The sequence below is a fragment of the Pollicipes pollicipes genome, unplaced genomic scaffold, assembly GCF_011947565.3.
Source record: "Pollicipes pollicipes isolate AB1234 unplaced genomic scaffold, Ppol_2.1 Scaffold_4881;HRSCAF=5763_pilon_pilon_pilon, whole genome shotgun sequence".
NCBI lineage: Eukaryota > Metazoa > Arthropoda > Thecostraca > Pollicipedomorpha > Pollicipedidae > Pollicipes > Pollicipes pollicipes.
Window position 1 is genome coordinate 17443537 of NW_023596576.1, and position 24572 is coordinate 17468108.

Genomic DNA, 24572 nt, shown 5'->3' on the forward strand with positions numbered 1-24572 from the left:
TCACGTCTGCACTGGACTGGGCCGCCGGCGGCTCACGCCTGCACTGGACTGGGCCGCCGGCGGCTGGCCAACGGCGGCACGCCTGCCGCCCGCATCTTCACCAGACTAGGCCGGCGACAGCGCGCACCACCGACTATCTCCTGCTGATGACTACCGGCTGGAAGGCGGCGGCAGCGCGGCCGCCTGGGCTCAGTGATGTACTGCCGTCCCGGGCCACGAACAGCTGCAGGCCGGTGGCTGTGGACGTACGCGCGCTGTCAGCCCCAGCCGCGGGGCGCAGACACGGGCAGGAGGGGCGGACGACGTGCCGCCGATGTGTTGGGAGACGTAACGTGCACATGCTGACAAACTCACCAAGAAAAAGAAAGCCGAGCAACGCGACAAATGCTACATTTTTATGCATGGACATATATCATGCCCCGCACTTTCGCCAATCAGTAAGAGTATGGGGTGTCATTCAAGATTGCCGTGAGTCCCAGCTTTTCTTGGATGTGACTTTTAAGTTCGTTAGTCTGAGGCAGCGTCCCTACTTGTGGCTGGGAATCAGTTAACACACTCACAGTACGTGTTCGTGTTTTAGGCTGCGCGCTGTCCGTATTGAGTTCGGTGCTCTAGGGGTAAGGACGTAGCCAAACAGGTAAACGAAAGAGCAGGTGCTGCCCATCCCCCTCTTTCGGTCGATGGGCCGAATGAGCCTTTGGGCCGAACGGGCGTCCACTGTCCGAAGGGCGTCTAAAAAATATGGACAATTATTTTGAGAAATTGAGACGCAGCAGCCATGAATGCGCTTTTACAATGTTTCCAGAGGTGTCTGGAGCTCCTAGATCGACCACAAGAGTTTTGCTAGCATGCGGAGGACCCCTGCGTAAAGCGAGCAGGCTAAATGTGATAGGAAAAGTGATTCTGGGGGATTTCAGAAAGCTTTGGAGAGCCTAAGGTTGTGGGGTTCCTCCAGCCGACTTTCGTCCATCTTTCGGAGAGACCCTCATCACGTCTCCGTCCGGAAAACACGTCCTCGGCGCGGTCCGCGTCGAGGTCGGGGCATGTTGGTCCGTCTTGGGATCTATGCTCTGTGGTCTGGTCCGGTCGAGGTTGACGTTCTGCGGTGCGGTCCGTGTTGCGGACGTTCGGTGGCCACTCACCCTCGGTGTGGTCCGTGTTCAGGTCTGTGTTCTGCAGCAGGTCGTTGATGACGTCCTCGGGGTCGACCCGCGTGGCGTCGAACCGCGAGCTGGCGGGCACCTCCTTCTTGCGCCGCTCGCTGGTCGGCGGCCGCTCCATTGAGCTGTAGTCGGAGAAGGCCGAGCCGCTGCTGGCCGTCCTGCAGGCCGGCACGGAGACCTCCGTCAGCGACAGCAGCGCCGGCGGCCAACAGTGGCCCAACCGGGGATACCGGTCAACAACCCACATCGCTGGGAAAGCCATTTCCGAGCCATAGGGCCCCGCACATCTTGATATCGATACTTGATCGATGCTGTTAATAACAAGAGAAGACTAATATTCTCCTACGCGCCTGGGACCGCCTCGTGGCGTGAGGTCACCCGACGGGCCTCAGCGGGGCCCATCGGGAAGGTCAGCGCCGGCCCGGCCGGGAGGGAGCTGGGAGACGTCAGAGGAGACGGAGGCGCTGCTGACGGGACACCGGGCCCGCCGTTCACACGGCTCAACCGACCCGGGAGAGGGAGGGGGGGGGGGGGGGCGAGCCGGGCTCGCTCCCGACGCGTCAGCGTATCTCGGGCGGTGGCGGGGAGTGAGCGCCTCTCTTGGGTAGAGTGGTGAATAGCACGCGGGCAGCCCAGGGTGTGGAGTACTCTGAGTGGCGAAACGATCGGGCGGGATATCGTATGAGGATGACGTTATAGACCAGCGCGCTTTGACATGGCCAAATGTCAGACCATGACCTTTTGTCCCATACGCCCCAATACGGATGAGTCGACTGGCTCGAATGGAGGGCAGGTCGAGCAAAAACGGCTGGGAAACCATGTCCCGCCAAGCGCGGGACCCTGACTACGCCCACATCACACTTGGATCTCATTACTTACCTACTGCGCTCACACAAAGCACCTGACACCGAGCTACGTAAGCCAATACTCCTCACAACATTCCAAAGAGTGTGCCGGGTCTGGCCCGCGCCTAAGGTGGGCCAGCTGCTCCCGGCGGTGCCACGCGTGCGTCCTCCGATGGGTCCCCGTGGCCCCGCAGACGAGATGGGGCCCCTGTGGTGCCGTGCCGGGACAGGTCCATGTGGCGTCGTGCATGCGTGGGCCCGTGTGCTGCCATGGCTGGCATGGGTCCATTCCACACAGTGACAAATCTGATGACGTGAATCCGTACGGTGCGATCCACACCCCAGGTGGGTCCTTTTCGCGTGCAACAGGTATATGTGGTGCCGTACCTGGTACGGGTCCGTACAGTGCCGTAGCCCAGGTGGGTCCATACTCCCGTACCTGGTACGGGTCCGTATAGTGCCGTAGCCCAGGTGGGTCCATACTCCCGTACCTGGTACGGGTCCGTATAGTGCCGTAGCCCAGGTGGGTCCATACTCCCGTACTAGCCCAGGTGGGTCCATACTCCCGTACCTGGTACGGGTCCGTATAGTGCCGTAGCCCAGGTGGGTCCATACTCCCGTACTAGCCCAGGTGGGTCCATACTCCCGTACCTGAAGCCGGGCGTCCCTGCGGTGCCTCGCCCAGGTCGAGTCCCTGTATGTCTGTGCCCCGTACTCTGTGGCGGTTCCCCGTGTGTGGCGCACCTGCGCCGGACTCCCGCGGGTCCGTGTGTGTCCCCGCGTGCGCCGCCCCTGGGGCGGGCTCCCGTAGGTCCGTGCGTGTCCCCGTGTGCGCCGCCCCTGGGGCGGGCTCCCATAGGTCCGTGCGTGTCCCCGTGTGCGCCGCCCCTGAGGCAGGCTCCCGCGGGTCCGTGCGGGTCCCCGTGTGCGCCGCCCCTGAGGCAGGCTCCCGCGGGTCCGTGCGGGTCCCCGTGTGCGCCGCACCTCTGACGGGCTCCCGTAGGTCCGTGCGTGTCCCCGTGTGCGCCGCCCCTGGGGCGGGCTCCCGCAGGTCCGTGCGTGTCCCCGTGTGCGCCGCACCTGGGGCGGGCTCCCATAGGTCCGTGCGTGCCCCCGTGTGCGCCGCACCTGGGGCGGGCTCCCGTAGGTCCGTGCGTGTCCCCGCGTGCGCCGCCCCTGGGGCGGGCTCCCGCGGGTCTGTGCGTGTCCTCGCGTGCGCCGCACCTGAGGTGCCCCAGCTCGGAGCTGCTGCTCTGTCGGCTGTGGGACGGCTGGGACGCCAGGCTGCCGTAGCCCGACTGGCTGCTGGAGTTGCGCGAGTGGCCGGGCGGCCCGGCCTCCCGCGAGCTTGACAAGCACTCCAGCTCCGACGCCGGACCATCGCCTGCGGCAGTCGGCATACCACGGTCACCACCTGACACCGACAAGCATTATAGCCCATGCGGCGGCAAAACGGTCACTTTGCCACCATTTAGTTCTCCAATAGTATGTGACAGCGAGCTATCTGTACGAGCGCGTTAAAGATCACGTCGACTCCTTTTGACCCTGCGCCCTTTCACACCCCATACAGTACTCTCGAAGCAAGACTACCGGTCCCAGTCGTCTGCTTCCCAGCCAACGTAGACAGGTGACATCGCCGGGGGCTCGGTGTCACCTGTGTGTCGATGACTCAGGCCGGCGGGCACAAGCAGGCGCGCTCGCGCCGCTTGTCGGGCGAGGGCAGGGCGGCCGACGGGCTCAGGGGCCAGTCGAGGTCATAAGAACGGCTGCGACGCTAGGTTTTGTCACAGCAGGAACCACCGGGTTTTGTCCAAGAGCACCACGTTCTAATGACGACGGGGTGAGAATTGTACGCTTTACAACCACAAAGCCGACAAAAACGGACTTTTCACAACTCTACCGCACCGGGAAATCTGTATTGTGCTTGGGTTGTTGTGCTTACTGACCGAGGGAAGCTTTACGAAAGATCGTTATACTAGCGCACACTAAGGCAGTAGGCTAAAGGCACACGCACAAAGTGCACGATAAAACTTGATACCGTTCTGACGTCTCGGTCGGTCGCCACTGCAGTTTTCATCATTTCACGACAACCTGTTAACACCCGGCGCGAGCGTCGGCTCCGGGCATTACCAGACCGGCTTACAAACCCCATGGTCCACCAAGCGGTCATCGCGGCTCCGCTTATTACCAGCGTCGCCCGCTTCGTTGGGCGGCTTTCGAGCCGGTTTTCATGGGATAGTTGCCTGGACCGGTCGCGCACCTGGCGACGCTCGGACACTGGTCCCAACAGGGACCGCGGACCCGCTCACCGCACCCCGGCCGCGCGCCGCCAGGAAACAGGTTCGACGAACGGCAAAACCCGCTCCCAGGGTCAGATCCCGGAATCCACATCATACGGGGACCGAGCCAAGCAAAATATGCACCCCCTGTTGGAGCGGAAGATAATAACCAAAAGTTAGGAGCTGGTCTAGTTTTTCCAGTTATCGGCCCAAACGACCGACACGCTGGTAAAAGGGACCGCTCCCATAAAAAACGACGAGTTCACAGGAGGTTGGCTGGCCCTGCGCAAACCACACAAAGGTGATGTCTGAGTCCAGAAATCCAGCCTGGCCGGGGCACGGTTCTGGGAAGGTGCTGGCCATGGGACGCCCATCCTACGCGGCCATACACCGGCTAACGGGAGATGCCAGCGGACTCTGCTGACCCCTGGCGACGATGTCAGTGACGTCGCTGACCTCTGGCCGCGGGGTCAGGGTTCAGCGGCGTGATCGGGGGACGTGTTGATCTCCGGTCGTAAGGCCAGGGGATCTACTGACCAATAGCTTTGGCAGGAGGGTTGGAACGCTGCTGACCTCTGGCAGCAGGCCAGGGGATCTGCTGACTCCTGACGACGAGTTCGAGGGAACAGCTGACTTCCAGTGTTGGCCGGGGGACCCTACTGACCCGTGGCGCCGGGCTCAGGGACACTACTGACCTCGGGCGGCGGTCGGGTCGGTGGGTGTGACTCGGCTTGACTCCCCCGGTGTCGACGCCTCGGCCATCAGGTCGCCGCCATCACACGGGAGGTGCGCGGACCGGGGCGTGGGCCTGCCGACAAACATCACACGTGCTGGCACCTGCACACAAATGAAAGCTCACAGCCCAACGACGATGTGATGTAACATGCAACCCGCACCTCGGTTAGACAGGCATACACGAGATGTCGGACAGCTGAACTGCGACGTAACGGCAGGTAGCCTGACAAAAACACACCTGGTGTCAGACAGGCGGGAACTTCAAATGTCAGACAGCCAGACACGGCTGTCACACAGCCCTTCACGGCAGACCCGAGACAGCTGAACACGCCGGCCTGGGAGCCGCGGACAGACACGCCGGGCGTCAGACAAACACACCGGCCGGCCGAGCCGGACTTCCCGGCACCGTCACACGGCTGTGGGGGCGGGCCGGCGCCGGCCGCCGCCTCGGAGAGTCCCGTCCCACCCCTCCTGGCATCGGCCGCCGCCTCGGAGCGTCCCGCCCCGCCCCTCCCGGCATCGGCCGCCGCCTCGGAGCGTCCCGCCCCGCCCCGTCCGGCATCGGCCGCCGCCTCGGAGCGTCCCGTCCCGCCCCTCCCTGCATCGGCCGCCGCCTCGGAGCGTCCCGTCGCGCCCGGCCCGGCGCCGGCCGCCGCCTCGGAGCGTCCCGCCCCGCCCCGCCCGGCATCGGCCGCCGCCTCGGAGCGTCCCGCCCGCCCCGCCCGGCATCGGCCGCCGCCTCGGAGCGTCCCGCCCGCCCCGCCCGGCATCGGCCGCCGCCTCGGAGCGTCCCGTCCCGCCCCTCCCTGCATCGGCCGCCGCCTCGGAGCGTCCCGCCCCGCCCGGCCCGGCGCCGGCCGCCGCCTCGGAGCGTCCCGCCCCGCCCCGCCCGGCATCGGCCGCCGCCTCGGAGCGCCCCGCCCGCCCCGCCCGGCATCGGCCGCCGCCTCGGAGCGCCCCGCCCCGCTCCGCCCCGTCTGGCATCGGCGCCGCTGCAACACAGTGGGCCGCACACACGCGTGTTGACACTGCAGCCCCACGGCCCCGGCGGGAGGCGGGCTCGGAGCCGCCCGCAGCTGCAGCTCGTCGCCGGAGCGGGCCGCGTCACGGCGCAGACACCGCCGCTCGCGGACCGAGTAGCAAGAAACCGTTCGCCGGGGGGGGGGGGGGGGGGGGGCACGAGAAAACCGGCATTGCCCGTACCGTTAGAAGGCCGCCCAAATGTGTCGTTTGTTTCGCCGCGCACGCTGTCCAGACAAGCAAATGTGGACAGCCGGCTCCGAAAACAAAGCACGCAACACAATAGAAAATGTAGTATGACATGACACTTCCAAGCCGTGCCATATTTTTTGTTTTGGACGATACAGATAGAAGTTTGGCTCGGACAGAACGGCTACTATGAGTCAGAAGTTACTGGCCAAATGATGCGCCAATAACTCGCGCGCAACTCAGCAAGGCAGACCACCGACAACTCGCAACGCCCAAACGCCAGGAGATCAAGGTCTTTCTCGCTACATTACAATGTCAGGTGAGCAAAAGCCTCACGTTTCCACGCAGCACAACGCAAAGCATTTTTCGGTGGGCCCAGTAATTTACAAAACAAGAATCTAATTACTCCAGCCCGTCACAACTTTCATTTGATTCCGTCATCAGTTAATACCGCTGACGGCGCGCTAGCGCGTTGAAGAGCAAAAGCGTCCATGCCAACCTTTCAGTGGCCCAGATATCTGCTCATAGAGATGACCGACAGTCAGAAGCAACAACCGCCGCCTGTCTCTTCCGGCCGCGCCGCACTGGCAGACCGGGGCGGCTGCTCCGGGGTGGGCTCCCCCGCCCCCTGACTGGCCCGCCAAACGGCGGCGGGCTTCCAAATAGGCCATCCAGGGGGGAAGCCACGCACTGAGCGCCGGCCTGGCCCCCGTCCAGCCCCGGCCGGCCTGCCAAGAGGGCATGTCGGAGGCGAGACGGCGGTCGTCCACCACCGCGCCCCGCTGCCGGGAGCTGCTGACTTGACGCGGCGCCGGCGCCAGGGCCAAGGACGCCGGCTTGGCAGGGGTGGTGAAGATCAGACCCATTTCTACTGCAGGCTCGCGCACGCAAATAACGAACGGTTCGACCGTGGGGAGACCGCGCGGCGCGACGCAGAGAGGAGATGTGACGTACAGAGGTGTCATCAACGCTCATATAATTAGTTTGAAATGAGCGAGCATAGATAAATTTCATACGGCATGAGTCCGCACTGTTAAAAGAGTCGGCGATGCACAGAACAGCGCATCAGAGAGTCACGCGAGCTGGCCAGATTGACCCGACAGTCGACCAGCACAGATGGGGATTTCCAAGACCTCGGCCATTATTTCTACAATGCAGGAAAAATACCACAGAAGCCATCGTCCAAGTACCCTATAAAAATCCAGATATCTGTCTTAACTGCAGGATCTTAAAACAGAACACGTTATCAAGGACGTCCCCGTAGCACGTAACAAGCACAACTCAGGTCTGCGCACGCGAGGTGGCTCGGTGACCTCCCCATGTCCTTGGCGAACGGACCGGGGCAAACGCCGCCAGCAAACTACCTACAGATTGCATCAGTGGTTGGAAATTCGCTGGAGCTGGCCATCCCGAGTAAGACAGGGATCCCGCATTCTGGTTGTCATGGTGACGAAAAACCCGGCCGGTGCAGCAGACCCGAGGGGGGGGGGGGGGCTGGTCAAGGATCATGCAATTTCTTCGATATTAGATTGCGCTACTCTCTGAACACAGTGAAGCACACAGAGACACAAACAAACAGCGAGGTCTGCCATCGTGCAAACCTCTGATGTAATACCCGATTTAATACCCGTGATTCTTATTGTCACGTTAGCGTAAACGCCTGATAGCCAAACAAAAGAGACAACCTGGCAAAATAGGCAAATTCACAAGCGTGGCATTTTCACGGTAAATTTAAAGACCCTTTTTACCGTACCATTTTTACATCAGAACCATTCATTTTACGAACGCCACTGTCAACAGTTAAGTCATGGGTCAGCCAAACAGCTCCGCCCAGCTTATGGACGGCACGAACGCGGCCGACATGATGCCGAGCTCAGCTAACCCGTCTTACCGAACGAGCGCAGCGCCGCCTTGCAGCCTGCATCTGAAAATAGTCTGTCTGAAGGGCATCGGCAGATCGCGCGGTTAAAAACGGCCGGCGGCGTTGCCAGCCGCCTCCTGTAGCCGAGACGTGTCTCGCTCGCCTGGTCCCCGGCGCGTCGAAAAGGCTGCGATCGGGCACCCAAGCTGGGTGGGTGGAGGGCGTGGCAAGTCACGGCGGCGCCGGGGACCCGCTGCCGTCGTCGAGTCGGGCTCGTCTGCCGGACTGGCGCCCGGCGCAGGGCAGACGCCGCCGGTGACGTGGCCGCAGGTCCCACTGCCGGCCGTGGACCCGGCTGCTGGCCGCGTGTCACATGGTGCCAGCGTACCGGCCGGATCGGGTGTGTGTGACGGGCCGCCACACGGGGCAGGTGCGGTTACCCGCCACGCGGTGGGAATGGGAACGCGCCGCTCCTCGATCCGGAGTCTGCGGCCGCGCTCCGGCAGCGGTCGCCCCGACTGCCACTGCCACCGACACTCCGCGGCTGCCACTCCGGCAGCGGTCACTCCGACTGCCACTGCCGCCGACACTCCGCGGCTGCCACTCCGGCAGTGGTCACCCCGACTGCCACTGCCACCGACACTCCGCGGCTGCCACTCCGAGATCCATCCCAGAGACGGCAACGTTTCACTCGGAGATGGCCCCAGATGCCGGCCTCCCCGCACCCGCATCCCATCCCACCCGGCGCCAACTCCGCACCGGCCGCGGCGTACTCACGTGCGGAAGCAGGGGTCGCCGCTGAGCAGGGTGGTGGACAGCACCACCTTGAGCGTGGAGTTGTCCTGGCGGTGGCGCAGGTCGTAGCCCTGCAGCAGGTAGCGCCGGCACTGGCCCACGCCGCCGGCGAACTCGGCCAGCTCGATGTCGGCGAAGCCCAGCTTCTGGTACGAGCGGCCGCCCTTGGCCTCCTGCGACGCGGGGACGACGGCGTCAGGCGGCGACGGACCGAGGGCGGCTCGCGGCGGCGCGACCGACGCGCACGGTGGCGTTACAGGCCAGTGGAAACAGCGCGTGGCCGAAGCGGTGTGACGGTCTGGACTGCTGCTGGGACACGTGGCAGTGGTGATGCAGTGGTCACTTCTGTGCCACGGGTGCCGGAAAACATAGCGTGCTGGAAACACATCTGCAGCTGCTTGGAACTTATGGTTGCGGAGTGTGCTGAGGTCGTATAAAGCCTGGTGGAAACCCGCCGGGTGCTGACAAATGTGTTATGACAGCGGCGATGCGCCTCAGCAGTCCCCCCCCCCCCGCCCTCCCTACCCGCTTCCCGTTCAGCTGGCCAGAGAAAGGGCAGGAGAATACATCCGTATATACTACCTCTCTACACGCAGCGCTAACTGGGCCATGCACCTTTTAAAAAAATCAAAAAAATGACATCAAATAACATTGCAAAATTACGTGGTCGCTCGCACAATCTTGCCATAGAAGGTGCACCAGCTCGCTACCCTACAAAGCCAACACGTTTGGCTGAGCCGGCAAGTCGTCGCCATCGCACCATTCAAATCGTGCAGTCAGGATACTGACCAAAGCATTGCCAGGCGCCGCCATCACTCATGGTCCCCACCTTGCATCGAGCATTGCAAGCCACTGCCATTATTCGCACTGCCCACGGCTGCCGTGCCGCAGTCCTTAACAAACACACCAGCTCGTTATTCCCCATCCCCATCGGCCACAGCTGCCAGCCATACATACGGGAGTCGACCCACGTCAAAGAAAGGCTGTGCACGGAGACCGCTGTGAAGGGTTAGAAGAAAAGGCACGCATCTTTGTTTAAAGTAAAGAACTATGCCTAAACACAGCACTGAAAATACCGGAAAGGAAAATGTGTTTTCATGAAAACCCGCGCTGAGGGCTACCCAACAAACACAAGCCGTAATAAACTACTTACAATATATCAATATAACAAAATTTTATTTTCGCACGCACAGACAACGAATACATTCGAGAGAACGGCTTACAACCGCGTTGATTCAAGGACTTGACCACTAAGCAATCTAATATGAGTTGAACAGATGGGAAGAGCGGGCCTCTCCGGACTCATTTGATATCTTGGTTGTAAGTTTGTGCATCCTGCTGCGACGATTCTGTAAAGTTTTGGCCTCAGCACACTTGGGGCTAGGGATGTTAGCGGTACTTTCCGATGTGGCAGCGCGCATGGCCATAGTCGCAGCGGCGTCCGCTGAACGAAACGTTACCAAATCAGCAATGTTACCGTTCTTTTGCATGTGGAAAGATAGCGGTACTTTCCAATACGGCGTACTTAAGTCCATGGTTGGGGCGTAAGCTGAACAGAATTACCAAAGCGGCAATATTTCCGTTATCCTGCATCAGTTGGGGCTAAAGATACTTTTCAGAATCCGAAGCTCCACGTTCTAGGAAAGAATGAATTCGGAGAACTGCTGCCAGGCACAGTCCCTTTAACAACGACCAAACACACAAGTGCCAGCGGCACCGAATTATCCTTTGTATAATTATCCGTATCATTCGTTTATGAACAGTGGTGCCAATGACAGGACATCAGCACGTCACATCGGGAAAACAAAATTAACGCGACGTTTTACCCACCAGTATGAAAAAGATTTGTTGATACCAAGCTGATATGAGTTTGGTCTATTACTTACCTTGCCTGAGCTCCCTATATGCCAGTCTCATTATTTCGGCCAACAATTCCTACAGCGCACCAACGGGCCCAGATACTGCACCTAGCGCAGGTACTATGCTATCTATGCACCGAAAAGGAAGACCAAGGTATGCCCCCACTGTCTACAGACGGGTGGCCGATAGCATCTTGGCGCCTGCCCAGGGCTGGACATGAGCTGCAATGGTAAACGTCAGCAACACAGTGCTGCACAGCCGCCCGGGCAATCACAGGAAAAACTATCACTTTCACTTGGTTCGCGTGCCAACTGAAAGCATGCATTGCTGGCTGCCTAATCGTCCAAAGTCATGATAACGGCCACCATTGTTATATTGGCATCACGACGGTGGTATCGCGAGTTGCTTCACTACGGTGATGGTAGAAACATTGCCTTGTAACGGACCACCTAAAACACACAGACAATGCAAAACGGTCGCGAAGGAGAACACGGAGAGAACTACGCATCGGAATCAACTGATCACGCAGATCTGCTGTTGAAGAGGTGGACCAATATTCATCATGCACCATTAATCGAACCAGAAGGCTTTTAGTTTTAGGCACGCTTCTCAAACGCCCGAATGCACGCAAGGCCACTAATTGCATGCAGCCAATGCCAAGAAAGGAAACCACACATCAGCCACGGGTGGACAAACACGGTCACGTGGTCGATAACAAATTAGTGACACGACTGCCACTAATATCCCCTTTTAGAGGAGAAATGTTGCAAACAAACTTTGCTACGTAAACTTGGTGTGGTCACAACCACACCTATCATAACGCAATGCAACGGGGAATAGGTGGCTGTTACTTGTTGTTAAGGGCACAGGTAGCGGTGCAGTTTGTTACAGGCAGCCTCCGACACAGCCCAATGTGCCACGCAACTGATCCGTCCTTAGTTCCAACGCAAGCGTTTCAGTGGTCGCGCATAGCACGGGAGAGACAAATGAGCGCAGATTCGCGAGACCTGCCACGCCCCCTGTCAGGACTACACGGAATCGGCACAATCTTCATCGACGTTTATCGGAAGTCGGCGGATTTTTCCACGCCCCCAGCCTGCCGAGACCTTATCCCAACGGCACGTATGGAAGGCAAGGTCATCTGATGCTGCCTATTCGGCTCGACATCCGGTACTGCCGCGAGAGCCAAGGACAGACGCGCTCCTAGGGCAAATGTAATATCCCGAGAGTAATTCGCGACATTGGCGAAGCGCGGGCCGTGGGATAACGCCGGGACATAACGCCCGGAAACGAACGCCGTCCTCGAGATCATCGCCTGGCCTAACGTAAGCCCAATCCCTGAACTCATCGCACGGCTAGGAGAGAACACGCCGTCCGAGACGCCCGCCACAAACGCAGCGCTGCGAGCGAAGCCACGCGCGTCGGCCGCGCGAGCACCGCGCGGCAGCGCGCTCGGCTCGGAACATCACAGCAGCACGCCGCACCCGCTCGAGCCGGTGACGCCGGTCCCAGGGCGTCCGACGCCCAGCTGGCGGCTCACAGCTCCCGGGAAGGCCGGGCAGCGCGCCCCGCAAACCGGTCTCTTCAGGAAAGGTCCGCCACGCATCACGACCTCCCCTCACGTCACGCACACCGCACAAGGGCAGCCGGTGTTGCCGCCGCTCTCACCCCCACTCACGCAACGGGGCAGACGAGCGAGTGACGTCACCGGCAGACGGGCCAGTGACGCCACCGGCAGAGATGAGTGACGTCACCGCACACGGACTGGGACCAAGCACCGACATGGGGAAATACACCGTTCTTCCCTGGGCTCGGGAGGAAGGGATGATTGGACTCGTCTGCCGGCGGCGTCGCGAGCGGTTGCGGTCAGTGTGGGGCTGGCCGGACCGGTCGGTCGGTCGGTCGGTGGACAGGGCGACACGGCCAGCGGGGCGGACCAGCCCCGTCCCGTCCCGTTCTGTCCAGGAGGCCCGCCGCGGCCGGACCGGTCTACCGGCCTCGGCCAGTCACCCGCCACGCCGCGCCGCTTCCGCCGCGAGCCGACGCGGCCGGCCGGCCGGCCCGCCGCTTACGGAAGGCCACTGGGCTGCGCCGATTGCTGCCAGGTTCGGAGAATTCCGAATCTAAATGATGCACTTCGCCATTTTTGTTTGACCTTTCGAATCCGCGCCATTCTTACCACGGAAACTGCATAGCTGGCAGCACTTGGAGGTGCACTAGCCGTGTATCTCCACTGCCGATCGCTAGTGCCTCTTCGTCCCGCTTCAAACAGCCGCAGCCGCCGACATAACGAATTCGCCCGAGCGGGACGACGCATGCTAATCGGCCCGACACCCGACCTTATCGCTGTCCTTCCGCCGCCGGCGCGGTGCAGACGTGCCGGACGGGGGGCAACAACCCTCTGCACGCGGGTGTCTGCAGCATGCGGAGGCCGGCCGGAGACGCCGGACCCCTGCGAGGCACGGGAACGGCGGAGGCCGGAGCTGACCGGCGCGGCCGCGTGCGTGGGTAAACGCACCTCATTCGTCGGCGGTGATCATAAGCGGACGTTCGGGACTCTCACTGGCCATCCGTGAGTCATCTGCTGCAGTTCATGCAACCCACTGAGCGACGTGACTTGGATGTATGAAAGTATGGGATCGTTGGCTCATGTAGCATGGCAGCTTAATACCTCCTGGTATATTAACCATAGTGCCGGAGTATTGACGCAATATGATGGCAATCGACTCCAGACAAACACCCGAAGTCATCATCAACCGCAGCGAGTATTCGAAATATGCTGTCCTGCGGTACGTGATAAGCACATAAAAACACGGTGTACACACATAGACCATCCATGTTCATGGATTTAGTCCACTCCTTACACTTTTTGCTTAATAACTTCGGCAGCTCGAAATGTTGTTCTAGGAACGCTTCTACCAAAGGCCTCCATGGAGAAAACTTATGCGTGGACCCTGAACTCGCCACCCAAGTGGTCCGAACTATGGCCGGAATGCCACGCAAAAAAAAATGATGTCATATAACGGAGACCGTAAAGCTATGCAACGGCTTTTATGAACTCCAGAGGATAAGTATACCAACAAGGTTAGAGCAAAACAACGAACAACATTCGACGTGCCGTAAAGAAAACAATGTCTTTTTCTGACGCCCAGTGACAGCCCATGCGATAAGGATAAACCTGTTCCGTTCGTTTACGTTCGTGCTTGAGCCACCCCAAAAAGAAATCGAACGGTCACTTCATCAGCATGCAACACGTGTGAGCCCGGATAGGCCACACCCCAGCCGGACACGGCTCGCCCAGACCGGCCGGCTGACGACGTCAGATCGCCACCTGCATCTCCGGTGAGCCGCTCAGCTGCGGTGGACGAGGCGCCGCGCGGCGCGGTCCGTCGCCTCGCCGGCGGCGGCGGCGGCGGGCGGCGGGCGGCGGCCGTGGCAAGGCCGCGGCGCCGCGGCGCCGCCGGCACCGTTAGAGGCGCGCCCGCCTCCCGCCGAGACGACACGCGCCGTTCGCATTCCCACGGGCGCGGTCGGCACGCGGCGGACGGCCGGCGCCGATTACCGGGCCGCCGACGACAATGCGACTCTCGACCGCAGCCGGCGGTGCCGTCCGGCCGGCGCGCTCCGTCCGCTGTGCCGGGACGCGGCGGGCGGCGTCGACAGCTGACCGGAGCGGCCGCCGTCCCGTGTCCTCGCTCGGCGTCCGGCCCCGCGGCGCCTGGCACCCGGGGCCGGCCGGGCGGCCCGCGTCGCCGCTCGATGCGGCCGCCACATCTGGTCGGCCCTCCCGCCAGGCGGAGCTGCGCGTGCCGGCCGACACTGAAGCCCGGTGTAGCGCGCGCACCGGACGTACCAGAACCTAACGCGCGTCGGGAGTGGGGGGGGGGGGGGGAGGGCAGTCTCGAATCGTGGAACGCACCGTCGCTGGTTTACAGGAGAGTCCTTACACTGGCTGGCCGAGAGACTGACCGCGCCAAGTTCCCCGCAGTACAGCGCGTCCCTGTGCTTGCGTCGCGTACCTGCGCTAACAATGCTGACATCGGCAGCTCGCCCGAACCCAGCGCGCACGACCCGCTCTATCGCCGGATTTCCGCGTCGTCCGATCTCCAGGCCGAGCGGCCGGTTGCGCTTCCTGCCCCGCCGTGGGCAGGCTGCACGGCTGGGTCAGCGCCATCCGTCCGAGCGCAACAGGGCGCTGCAGCCAATCCGAGCGCGACAAGGCGCTGCAGCCAGTCCGAGCGCGACAGGGCGCTGCAGCCAGTCCGAGCGCGACAAGGCGCTGCAGCCAGTCCGAGCGCGACAAGGCGCTGCAGCCAGTCCGAGCGCCACAAGGCGCTGCAGCCAGTCCGAGCGTGCCACGACGCTTGAGGCGGGCGGGGTGCCGGCCGCCTCGGCCGCCGGCGGAGTAGGCCGTATCGCGAGAAATCGCGACACAGGCCGACCGCCGGCGCGGCGCCGGTCTGGCGGGCGGATAGCGCGCCTTCTGCGCCGGGCCGGGCCTTTTGTAGAGGGGCACCGGCTGTTGTAGCGACGCGGCGCCTTTTGTGGAGGCGAGATGCCTCCTGCACAGAGGCGGCCCCTGAGACGGCACCGCGCGGTACGCACTCGGCTGGCGCGGCCATCTGCCGTGACCGCGTCCCGACCGCGTCCCAATGCCGTGACCGCGTCCCGACGCCGCCGGCCGGCGGCGGCGGGCCCGGCCACGCTGGCAGACGGTCGGCCGGCCGGCGCGGCGGTGGCTGCTGTTCGCGCCGCTCGACCGACGGCGGATCGCAAAACCCTACCGGCACCGCTGCTGTGGGACTGCCCTGACTTGGGCACGGCACAGAGCCTCCCCCCCCCCTCTCCCCCCCCCCCCAGCCTCTACACAGCGGCTATCGACGACAGGCGGCACCTAGCGTCCTGCGCTGGGTGCCACCAATTCCGAACGTGCGTCTGCTGGCCATGCACTTGTCACGCGCGAAATTATAAACCTGTGATGAATATGATGAAACAGCCACAATGCAACTTTTAGGCGAAATGACGGCGATCCTGCCCATCGCGCAGGACGGTGTAAATTTAAATATAAACCCCAACGAAGCGCCGTAACCGAGGATCGGTCGGACTGCTAACGTAGACTGTCAGTCACTAAAGGTTGTCAGAATGACGAGCCGGCTGCTCTCTATAGCTGGCGGGCTGCAGTTCCAGCAGTCCCCGACTCAGTCCCTGCACACAAAAACACGCAGGTCGCCTCCATCATTTTGGAATGAAGTGCTATTTCAGCGTAGTCCTCGTGAGAAGGCCTAGTTTTGGTGTGGGTTTGGCCAGACAAGGCTTCCCCGCCCTCACCCACAGGCAAACAAGCTATAACAGTGCGTTGCAATGCATATCCAAGTCACCGGACTAGCCAAGCTGAAACCCTGACTCACGACGACCACCAGCAGCCTAGCCACACGCCCTCCGGGTCGGTGCTCTGTACTCGTCCCCCCCCCCCCCTGCCCTCCCGCTCCAGCGGCCCAGCCGGAGGTTGGCGTGACGTGACTGCCGGCGGGGTCCGGATTTCCACGAGCCCGGCAGCGGCCAGCCCAGGTGGCGGACTCCCGCCCGGTGACGTCATCCCCCACCTGACGTGGCATGTGACGTCACACCGTGGTGTAATCGGGGAGCGGCACGGCCCGCCCGCACGGCGATCGACCCGGCCTCCCGTCCGAGAGAGGAGGCTCACCGGGGCCCACGTCAGTCGGATAGCGTTCCTACACTTATAGTTGCCAACGGCATCTGAAAAATATATCGAGGTGCTCTTCGCAGCGCTACTGAGAAACCATGTGGCAGAACGTAGCGGAAAAGCATTTTCATTCCGACAGCTGTTCAGCACGCCAATGTAAACGGCTGGCTGTCTGGCGGAGGGCTGACGAAGAACTTAATGACATTTACCGAACATGGGCGTACGCGCAACCACAGTCATGTTACTTTTATTGAAAATCCAATCGCACGAGCCTAATCCAAGAGGTGCCCAAAGGACGCCACGCCAGTTGTCAGTCGTTTTACCTCTGGTATTATGAACAATCTCGCATGACGCTTCATTGCTAAGAGATATCCTTCAAGCCAGCTTGAGGCCGGAAATCTCGAACAATTAGCCCATTCAAGCCGCAATCACAAACTGTTTGTCAGCCCGGAGCACGGACGTTTGCTCAGGCTCAGTTATCACTTCAGTTCTATTTGCCGTCTTCCGCGGCAGTAAACACACCATATCTATTCCGCCCACATCGATGACGTCACATCGGCTACAAACGTTATCGATTCATTGGGTCAGACAGTGTTCAATTTGTTCCAATGTTTCTGACATGGCAGCTTCTGTTCGCGCTCCACCGACATATAAGATGAAATAACGTATGCACGCTCATGCATTTTAAGCCGCAAATTCGACTGGTCGTGACAGCCTTCAATGCTGTCGATTCCCAGATTGAACATGAATATCTGAATAACAAAAGCTTGCACAACGCTGTCGATTTAGCAATGAGATACGAACACATGCATCCAGAACCAACGGCTATCCCGACTTCTTGATCGGGAATACGAAACAGCCTGCACATAGATCCAGTGCAAAGCAGCGTCCATTGCGACAGTCCCGCACGATGCGGACACGCGGGACCGGGAGGCTGACCTCTCTGACGGACACTCGACAGAGGCAGGAGTCCAGCACGAGACTGACCTTCCTGACGGATACTCGACAGAGGCAGGAGTCCAGCACGAGACTGACCTTCCTGACGGACACTCGACAGAGGCAGGAGTCCAGCACGAGACTGACCTTCCTGACGGACACTCGACAGAGGCAGGCGTCCAGCACGAGACTGACCTTTCTGACGGACACTCGACAGAGGCAGGAGTCCAGCACGAGACTGACCTTCCTGACGGACACTCGACAGAGGCAGGAGTCCAGCACGAGACTGACCTTTCTGACGGACACTCAACAGAGGCAGGCATCCAGCACGAGACTGACCTTCCTAACGGACACTCGACAGAGGCAGGAGTCCAGCACGCCAGTGCTCGTCGGCGCCGTCATCTTGGCGCAGAACGACATCTTGGCGTTCCACTTCACCGTGTGATCACGCACCTCCTCCCTGAAATGGAGCCGTGGTGAGCGGTTAGCGGCGACGGTACGGTGAGAACGGGTACGGTGGCGAAGCGGTGTTGAGATGTGACGCTGGCCACCCAGGTAAGCAGACAGCGAGGAGACCCAAGGCGGCGCTGGGGACGTGTGATCGCCAACGGACGAGTTACCTCGTCATCCCGTGGTAGGGCCCCTGGGCTTTGGTTGCCTCACTGAATGCTCCACGCCCCAAGAACGGTGTGGCATACTCGCCACGCTATCTTCCACCATATCAATATCACATCTGCCCTTCCCTCCCGCCCACTGACCAGTTTACGGCCTCGCTTTACGGCTGCTCAGTTAGACCGGTTGGCAGCGAGCGTCCCACGCGGCTCAGTGACGTGGCGGTACTGGCAGCCGGCCCGAGCAGCGCGGCTCGGTGCGGCGCGCCGCTGCGTGGGTCGGACATCCGATCGACCCTCACCTCCCCACCCTCAACCAGTGCCGGTAGCGGGGCGCGCTGAAGGGTCCGGGCAGCGCGGCGCGCGTCGGCACGGCCCCATCGCGCCAGGCCGGATGGCGGGCGCCCACGCTGACGGGCGGCTGCTGACGGCGACAACAGATGCCGGACACAGCCGGCCGCCAGCAGCGGCGCACCGGCCGGCCGGCGACAGTGGACAGTCCCACTGACCGCCTGGTGTCAATCGGCGGTCCAACTGGTCGTGCCGCGTCGGCGGCAGCGGCGGCGGCGGCGGCGGCAGCGGACACCTGCCATCGTCCGGCCGCCGATCCCGGATCGCCAGGCGAGCTGACCTTGCGGTCGACGAAGGTCGGCCGGTCGAGGGACCCGCTCGCGTCACGCCGTTCAGCGGCCGCCGCCACGCCCGCCCCGACAAAACACGTCCGTCGGCCTCGTGCCCGCACTGACGAGCGCTCTCGCACACGGGCTGTCAGCTAGCGCCGGCCGCGCTGCATTCGCCGTGGCCGCGCACAGGCCGTGCCGGTCGACCAAGTTCGCCGGCAGAACCTGTCTCTGCAGCCCTACAGTAGCGCTGCACCGACCGCGATGCCGAGCTCACTCTGCGGACTGTCTCTGCAGCCCCACAGTAGCGCTGCACCGACCGCGATGCCGAGCTCACGGTTATCTGCGGACTGTCTCTGCAGCCCTACAGTAGCGTTGCATCGACCGCGATGCCGAGCTCACTCTGCGGACTGTCTCTGCAGCCCTACAGCAGCGCTGCATCGACCGCGATGCCGAGCTCACGGTTATCTGAGGACTGTCTCTGCAGCCCTACAGTAGCGCTGCATCGACCGCGATGCCGAGCTCACGGTTATCTGAGGACTGTATCTGCAGCCCTACAGTAGCGCTGCATCGACCGCGATGCCGAGCTCACGGTTATCTGAGGACTGTCTCTGCAGCCCTACAGTAGCGCTGCACCGACCGCGATGCCGAGCTCACGGTTATCTGCGGACTGGGTTGCATCCAGTATAGTTGTTCTTGGACTTGACATGCGGGGCGCCTAGCTGAAATTAGCAGCTTACGTGTTTAAGTTTGGTCTCAATCCTACTGTCCGCTCAGAGAGGAAGATACAGCTTCCAGATCCATCAGCTACAGCTTCAAACCAAACACCAATTAAAAATGCAACGCCGACAATCATATTTCAAAAAACCTGCGTCGGCTTCAGACGGCATGCGATAAAACCGCAACTTTTACAGTGCGACCTAAAAATTCGACTGAAGAACATGACTGTCACCGGCAAAAGTCGCGGACCCAGCACCCCGTCGTGCTGTGGGCACTACAGGCACGACCGACGGCTGCACTCGTGACAACAGCAGCTGCTGGTGGATAACTGGTCGCGGCCTCGGTCGCCATGCCGGCCTTGCATAATGTATCGCAGCGACCGATGCGATATGAAAGTCCGCCTTGACAAGGTCGCTTGCCGAACCCGATCAACACCGGATTGGCGATGTCAGGCTGCAACAGCCCACAGCGAGCCCCGACGTGCCCGGCGCGGCGGCATGACGTGACCCCGTCACCGGAGCCCCCCCCCCCCTCACTCCCCCGGCAAGGGCACGCGCAGGCACCGCAGAGCCACCAGGCTCACCAGCGCCGCATCCCACCAGCCCACGCCCAAGGCCTTCCGCGAACTGGAGGCCGGGCGGTTTCGACAGAGGCCGGGAGGCTCACGGCTGCGGTCAGCCGGCTGGGCCTAGTCCGTGCCTGGGCGGGGGCGACGGGCGCAGGTTTGGTCACGAGCGGCCAGGACGGCAGCCGGCTTAGCGGTCGGCGTCGTCACGCGCCCGGCCGCGCTGCCGGCCCAGTCGCTTCGCCGAGGTCCCCACTCCCAGGCGGCCCCGGCCCCGGACACCCAGCAGGCGTAAGCCGCGGACCACGAGCTGCGTGCCGCCTGTTCTTGCCGTTCCTACCACAAGCCAACTGACTTCGGTACGGTTTCCGGACCTGGCCACCTGGCTGTATCAGCGCTGCGACCTAGCCACCCGGCTGTATCAGCGCTCCGACCCAGCCACCCGGCTGTATCAGCGCTCCGACCCAGCCACCCGGCTGTATCAGCGCTCCGACCCAGTCACCCGGCTGCTGATCAGCTGTCCGACCTCCACATTCGGTCGCGGAGCAACCGTACCGCCTATTCATTCGACATTGACTCGGTTCACCGGCCCAGCCTCCCCGGCGCAGTGCACGCGTCCGACCTAACCATCCGACTGCGGCATGGCAGTCCGCCCTGGCCACCAGCCTGCAGAACGGCCTTCCAGCCCAGCCGTCACGCAGCTCTACAGTCGCCCGAGCTGGCACCCAGCAGCCGTCCAATCTAGCATTCGACGGCCGTTCGTCCTAACATTCGACGGCCATCTGACCTAGCATCCGACAGCCATCTGACCTAGCATCGGACAGCCATTTGACCCCGCCATTCAGTCGCAGCCCAGCCGTCCGTTCTGGCCACCTGGTCATGCACAGGACAGGAGGCCTCTCACGCGACCTCGGCTAGGGCCGGCATGACCGGGGCCAGTACCGGCGGACCCCCGCAGATATCCAGGCGCGGGAGATACTAGGGTCTTTCCACGCTGACGTGGCGTGGAGAGAATGGGCAAAAGACAATTCCACTGTTGCCCAGCTGATAGGTCCGACACCACTGGTGGGCAGGAGCATGCCTTGGCTGGGGAATCTGTGTGTGATATCAGGCAGGTGAATTTTAGCAGATTCATCATGCTTGCCTCTAAAATTGTGAGACATAGAGTGTTTTGTGTAGCACACCATCTTAATAATCTCCTCAGTTTTGACTCACATATCGTGCTATAACGTACATTATTTTGTCTCTCTTCTATCTATGCTATCTTTTCATGCACCTGGATCCCCAATCTCAAGATATCAATCAATCACTAGATAAATGTGCTACTACAAAGAAAAACCAGCATGATTACTTACCTTGATGAGCAGTCCATAAATTTGCCTCCATCCAATAGGTGCACCTTGCAGAATAGCACAGCACTCACAAAGGAAACTGAAGTCAATTCCTCTACTTCAAGATCCACCTGAAATTTGTACTTCTTCTTTTTTGTCATTATATTCATAGCTACTCTACAGCTGGGCCAATATCAAATGCTTGTTTTCTTCAGCTACACTGACACATAAGCTGAAAAAAATGGTTGATCAGCAACAAAACACATAAGAAAATGTGATAACACACCCAGGTCAGCAGTGATCTTAATGAATGCTACTGCTTTACAGCAATGGCAATGTTGCATAAAATGAGATGTGCAAGGAACAAATCCTGACATCAGCTATGACAAAATGCATCTGGGCACCACAAATATATATATATATATATATATATATATATATATATATATATTATATATATATATATAACCTACCTGCATATAAGTCAGATATGGCAACATGGTTTTGGGCAGAAGACAGTTGCATCCATCTTATAAAAATACCTCAACCACATCATGTAGGCATGATGGGCACATAAATTACAGCTTGTAATTTCAAATGATTTCTTTCTTTACAGGCACATGTGTAAACAAAAGCAGTACATCTACAAAGCATTAGCAAGCTTTTGCATTAGAAATAAGGTGATGGTAAATTTTAGGTCTCACATAATAGTGGAACAGGATGATGATTATTGATAGTATGCACATGTTCTATTTGTGCCCATGTTTCCTTGATACAAAAGGCTCAGTGATCTTGACCCTCTCCCCTTGAGAAAAAGGTATGCACCAGGTAGACACCAAGTTGATGTTATGTTGGTATGTCATGTCTGGCTAGGTGATGTCACTGCTCTGCATTATATTAAATGGTAAGAATTGAACAAAATAGGTGTGGAGGTGATAAAAGCATTCATGCAGCTCTACAAGCACCTACAAACCTTCAGGAAGTCCTGGACAGCTAGTATGTGTATTAGTAGGCAGTTACTTTGCAAAACCTATCATGATGTAGAGATAAAGCCCCCAATGTTCACAAGCCTTGGCAGGTGGACGTAATCTAAAGAAAAATCACTGACAAATTCAACCAAGTACTTACAGAGACACAAACCCAACAGCAGGGCGCAATGCTTCAGCCAATAGGTTGTCAAAATATGTATTACGCGAAGCAGGTTAGAGCTTACAATGAATTCAGGTGATATATGTTTTAAGTTGAACCCAAAGCGTTTACAAAATTTATGACACTCCACCTAAGTCACCTAAGTCACGAATGGCAGCATACTCTGCAACAACATACAGTCATTTGAGCACACTAATCATACCTGCACCGCAACACTTGTTTAGACAAACATCCACACGATACGAGCGCGGTAAACGCTACTTTTCTTCGCTCACTGACTCGGCAACGCACCCACACCACCACGAACAGGCGCCAACTCCGACGTAAACACACAGCTTAGCTACCGAATGGACAAGATGACCTTGGGTAACGACGACGCTACTGCTACCATATTCCAGAGACTTTTTAGAATATCTTAAGATATATGGGGATCAAAGTAATGGACACATGAAGCTTAGAAGCCACAGTCGACATCGCCACCAGTGGCATGGTTCCCCTTTACCCACTGGTGACGGCACCGACCTATGCGCTTTGCAATTGCATACAACCACTGACCCATCACTCACTGCCGGTGTACGTGATCACTGAGCTGGACCATATACCTGGCAAGCGGCACGTCGCGCTGGGCTAACAAGGGTCAAATTCCAACCGCTCTGTTGGCTCCATAAGGTCCGCCCGCGCTGCAACTGGGACATTTTGTTCACTGGCGATGTACTGACCTTGTGATGGTCCAACATTGGACACCAGCGACTCGTGGGCTCATGGCTCGGCTCGTGGACGAGGCGTGCGGTGACGTCAATGCTGCACAGATGAGCGCCTTCCGGCGCGTCTAAAATGGTTGCAACTAAGCGAGGCATGTTATTGGAATCTAGATATATTTTGTCGGCATTGCAGAAAGTCATATCGCAAACGTTGGTCGAACAGCCCAAAGTGCATTGGAATCCAGGCCCCATGGAGATCAATGCTTCCCCCGTTCATGCAAAACGGCTTACCGAAAGGCTGCGTGCATGACTTTCCGTCCCAGGTCAACAACGCGGACACATCTATTGTCACTGAACTGAATAGCTCAAGTCCGACGCGGGTCGGCTTTTGCAGAGCTAATAAATGGCTGTTTATGTCACTTAGGTCACTTTGACTCCTTATAGCGCGGAACTGCTGCCTTCGATCGCCTTGTTCACGTTGGGTCAAGCGACCAGCGCTGCCGATGGTGTGAGCATAGCAAAACGCGGCGGGTTTACTGTTCAACGTCGCCTCCCAGTCCCACAGTTTCGGATCTCGCTTGCCGCCACATGGTACCGATATGCAGTACCGAATATGCACATATTACCGATATAGTACCGATATGCAGGGGTACAACCAAAGGGTAGGCGGGCGCCCAGGGTCCCTCACGGGACCCCTTCTTATTGGAAATCTTACGTAGGCTGTTGGTGCTATGGATCGGTACATTAGTAAGGTGTATCATTTGAACTGCTGGTGAAAATGAGTTTTGACGCCCTTGAATAACAAGGCAAAATTTTTCAAACGCTTTGAAAATAGTTGGCAGCCTTAACAACACGTCAGCATAAGTAGGTCAATGCCTGATCCCCCAAAATACCTTTGCCAAAATTAGTGTCAATTTGGCGGTCTACACATGATCCTGATATTGACGCTAAATTGCATTCATGGATGTATGCAATGAGTTAACAAATAAAGCGGTCAGGGCACGTAAGGAGATCGCAGTGCTGGGACCTCCTTAACAAAATCCCGGCTGCACGCCTACGACCATGGGCCGTGCAAGTGTGTGATGGAGGATAGAGAAGGTAGTCACTCGGTCCATCGAGGACGGGAAAAGCTGGAACATTAACCCTTGTGGCATCATATAGAGAAAATTAGGCAAAATATCTAGCATGCCCTACGTGTCCTCCGAGTATCCATCGTTGCTAGAGCGGTCACCGGTCGAGTAGTCATCTACATACGTGACAGACTTGTACTTTACTACCTCGGGTAAAGCCGTGGTGACTTCAGAATTACTACCTCGGGTAAAGCCGGGGTGACTTCAGAATTACTACCTCGGGTAAAGCCGATGACTTCAGAATTACTTCCTCGGTTAAAGCCGGGGTGACTTCAGAATTACTTCCTCGGGTTAAGCCAGGGTGACTTCAGAATTACTTCCTCGGGTAAAGCCGGGGTGACCTCAGAATTACTACCTC

General features: G+C 59.4%; 1 protein-coding gene across 1 annotated transcript; it reads right to left on the bottom strand.

Moving 5' to 3' along the window:
* Window positions 1-49: 49 nt before the first annotated feature.
* LOC119101102 (protein FAM102A) lies at window positions 50-22696 on the bottom strand. The gene is made up of 8 exons (XM_037224369.1): window positions 22586-22696; window positions 21259-21466; window positions 17727-17847; window positions 8870-9060; window positions 4983-5095; window positions 3233-3392; window positions 1143-1321; window positions 50-237 (listed from the first exon to the last, which is right to left on the bottom strand). The coding sequence occupies exons 2-8, from the start codon at window positions 21402-21404 to the stop codon at window positions 134-136; spliced, it is 1014 nt and encodes a 337-aa protein (XP_037080264.1). The 5' UTR covers window positions 21405-21466; window positions 22586-22696; the 3' UTR covers window positions 50-133.
* Window positions 22697-24572: the final 1876 nt, after the last annotated feature.

Excerpts from the sequence above, each read along its gene's own strand:
- LOC119101102 (XM_037224369.1), bottom strand. The coding sequence starts at position 21,404 with ATGAATATAATGACAAAAAAGAAGAAGTACAAATTTCAGGTGGATCTT. Across the intron at positions 5,096-8,869 it reads GGCGACCCCTGCTTCCGCAC|GCCCACGCCCCGGTCCGCGC; the intron begins GTGAGTACGCCG and ends GTTTGTCGGCAG. Across the intron at positions 1,322-3,232 it reads TCCGAGCTGGGGCACCTCAG|GACGGCCAGCAGCGGCTCGG; the intron begins GTGCGGCGCACG and ends GCCGGCCTGCAG.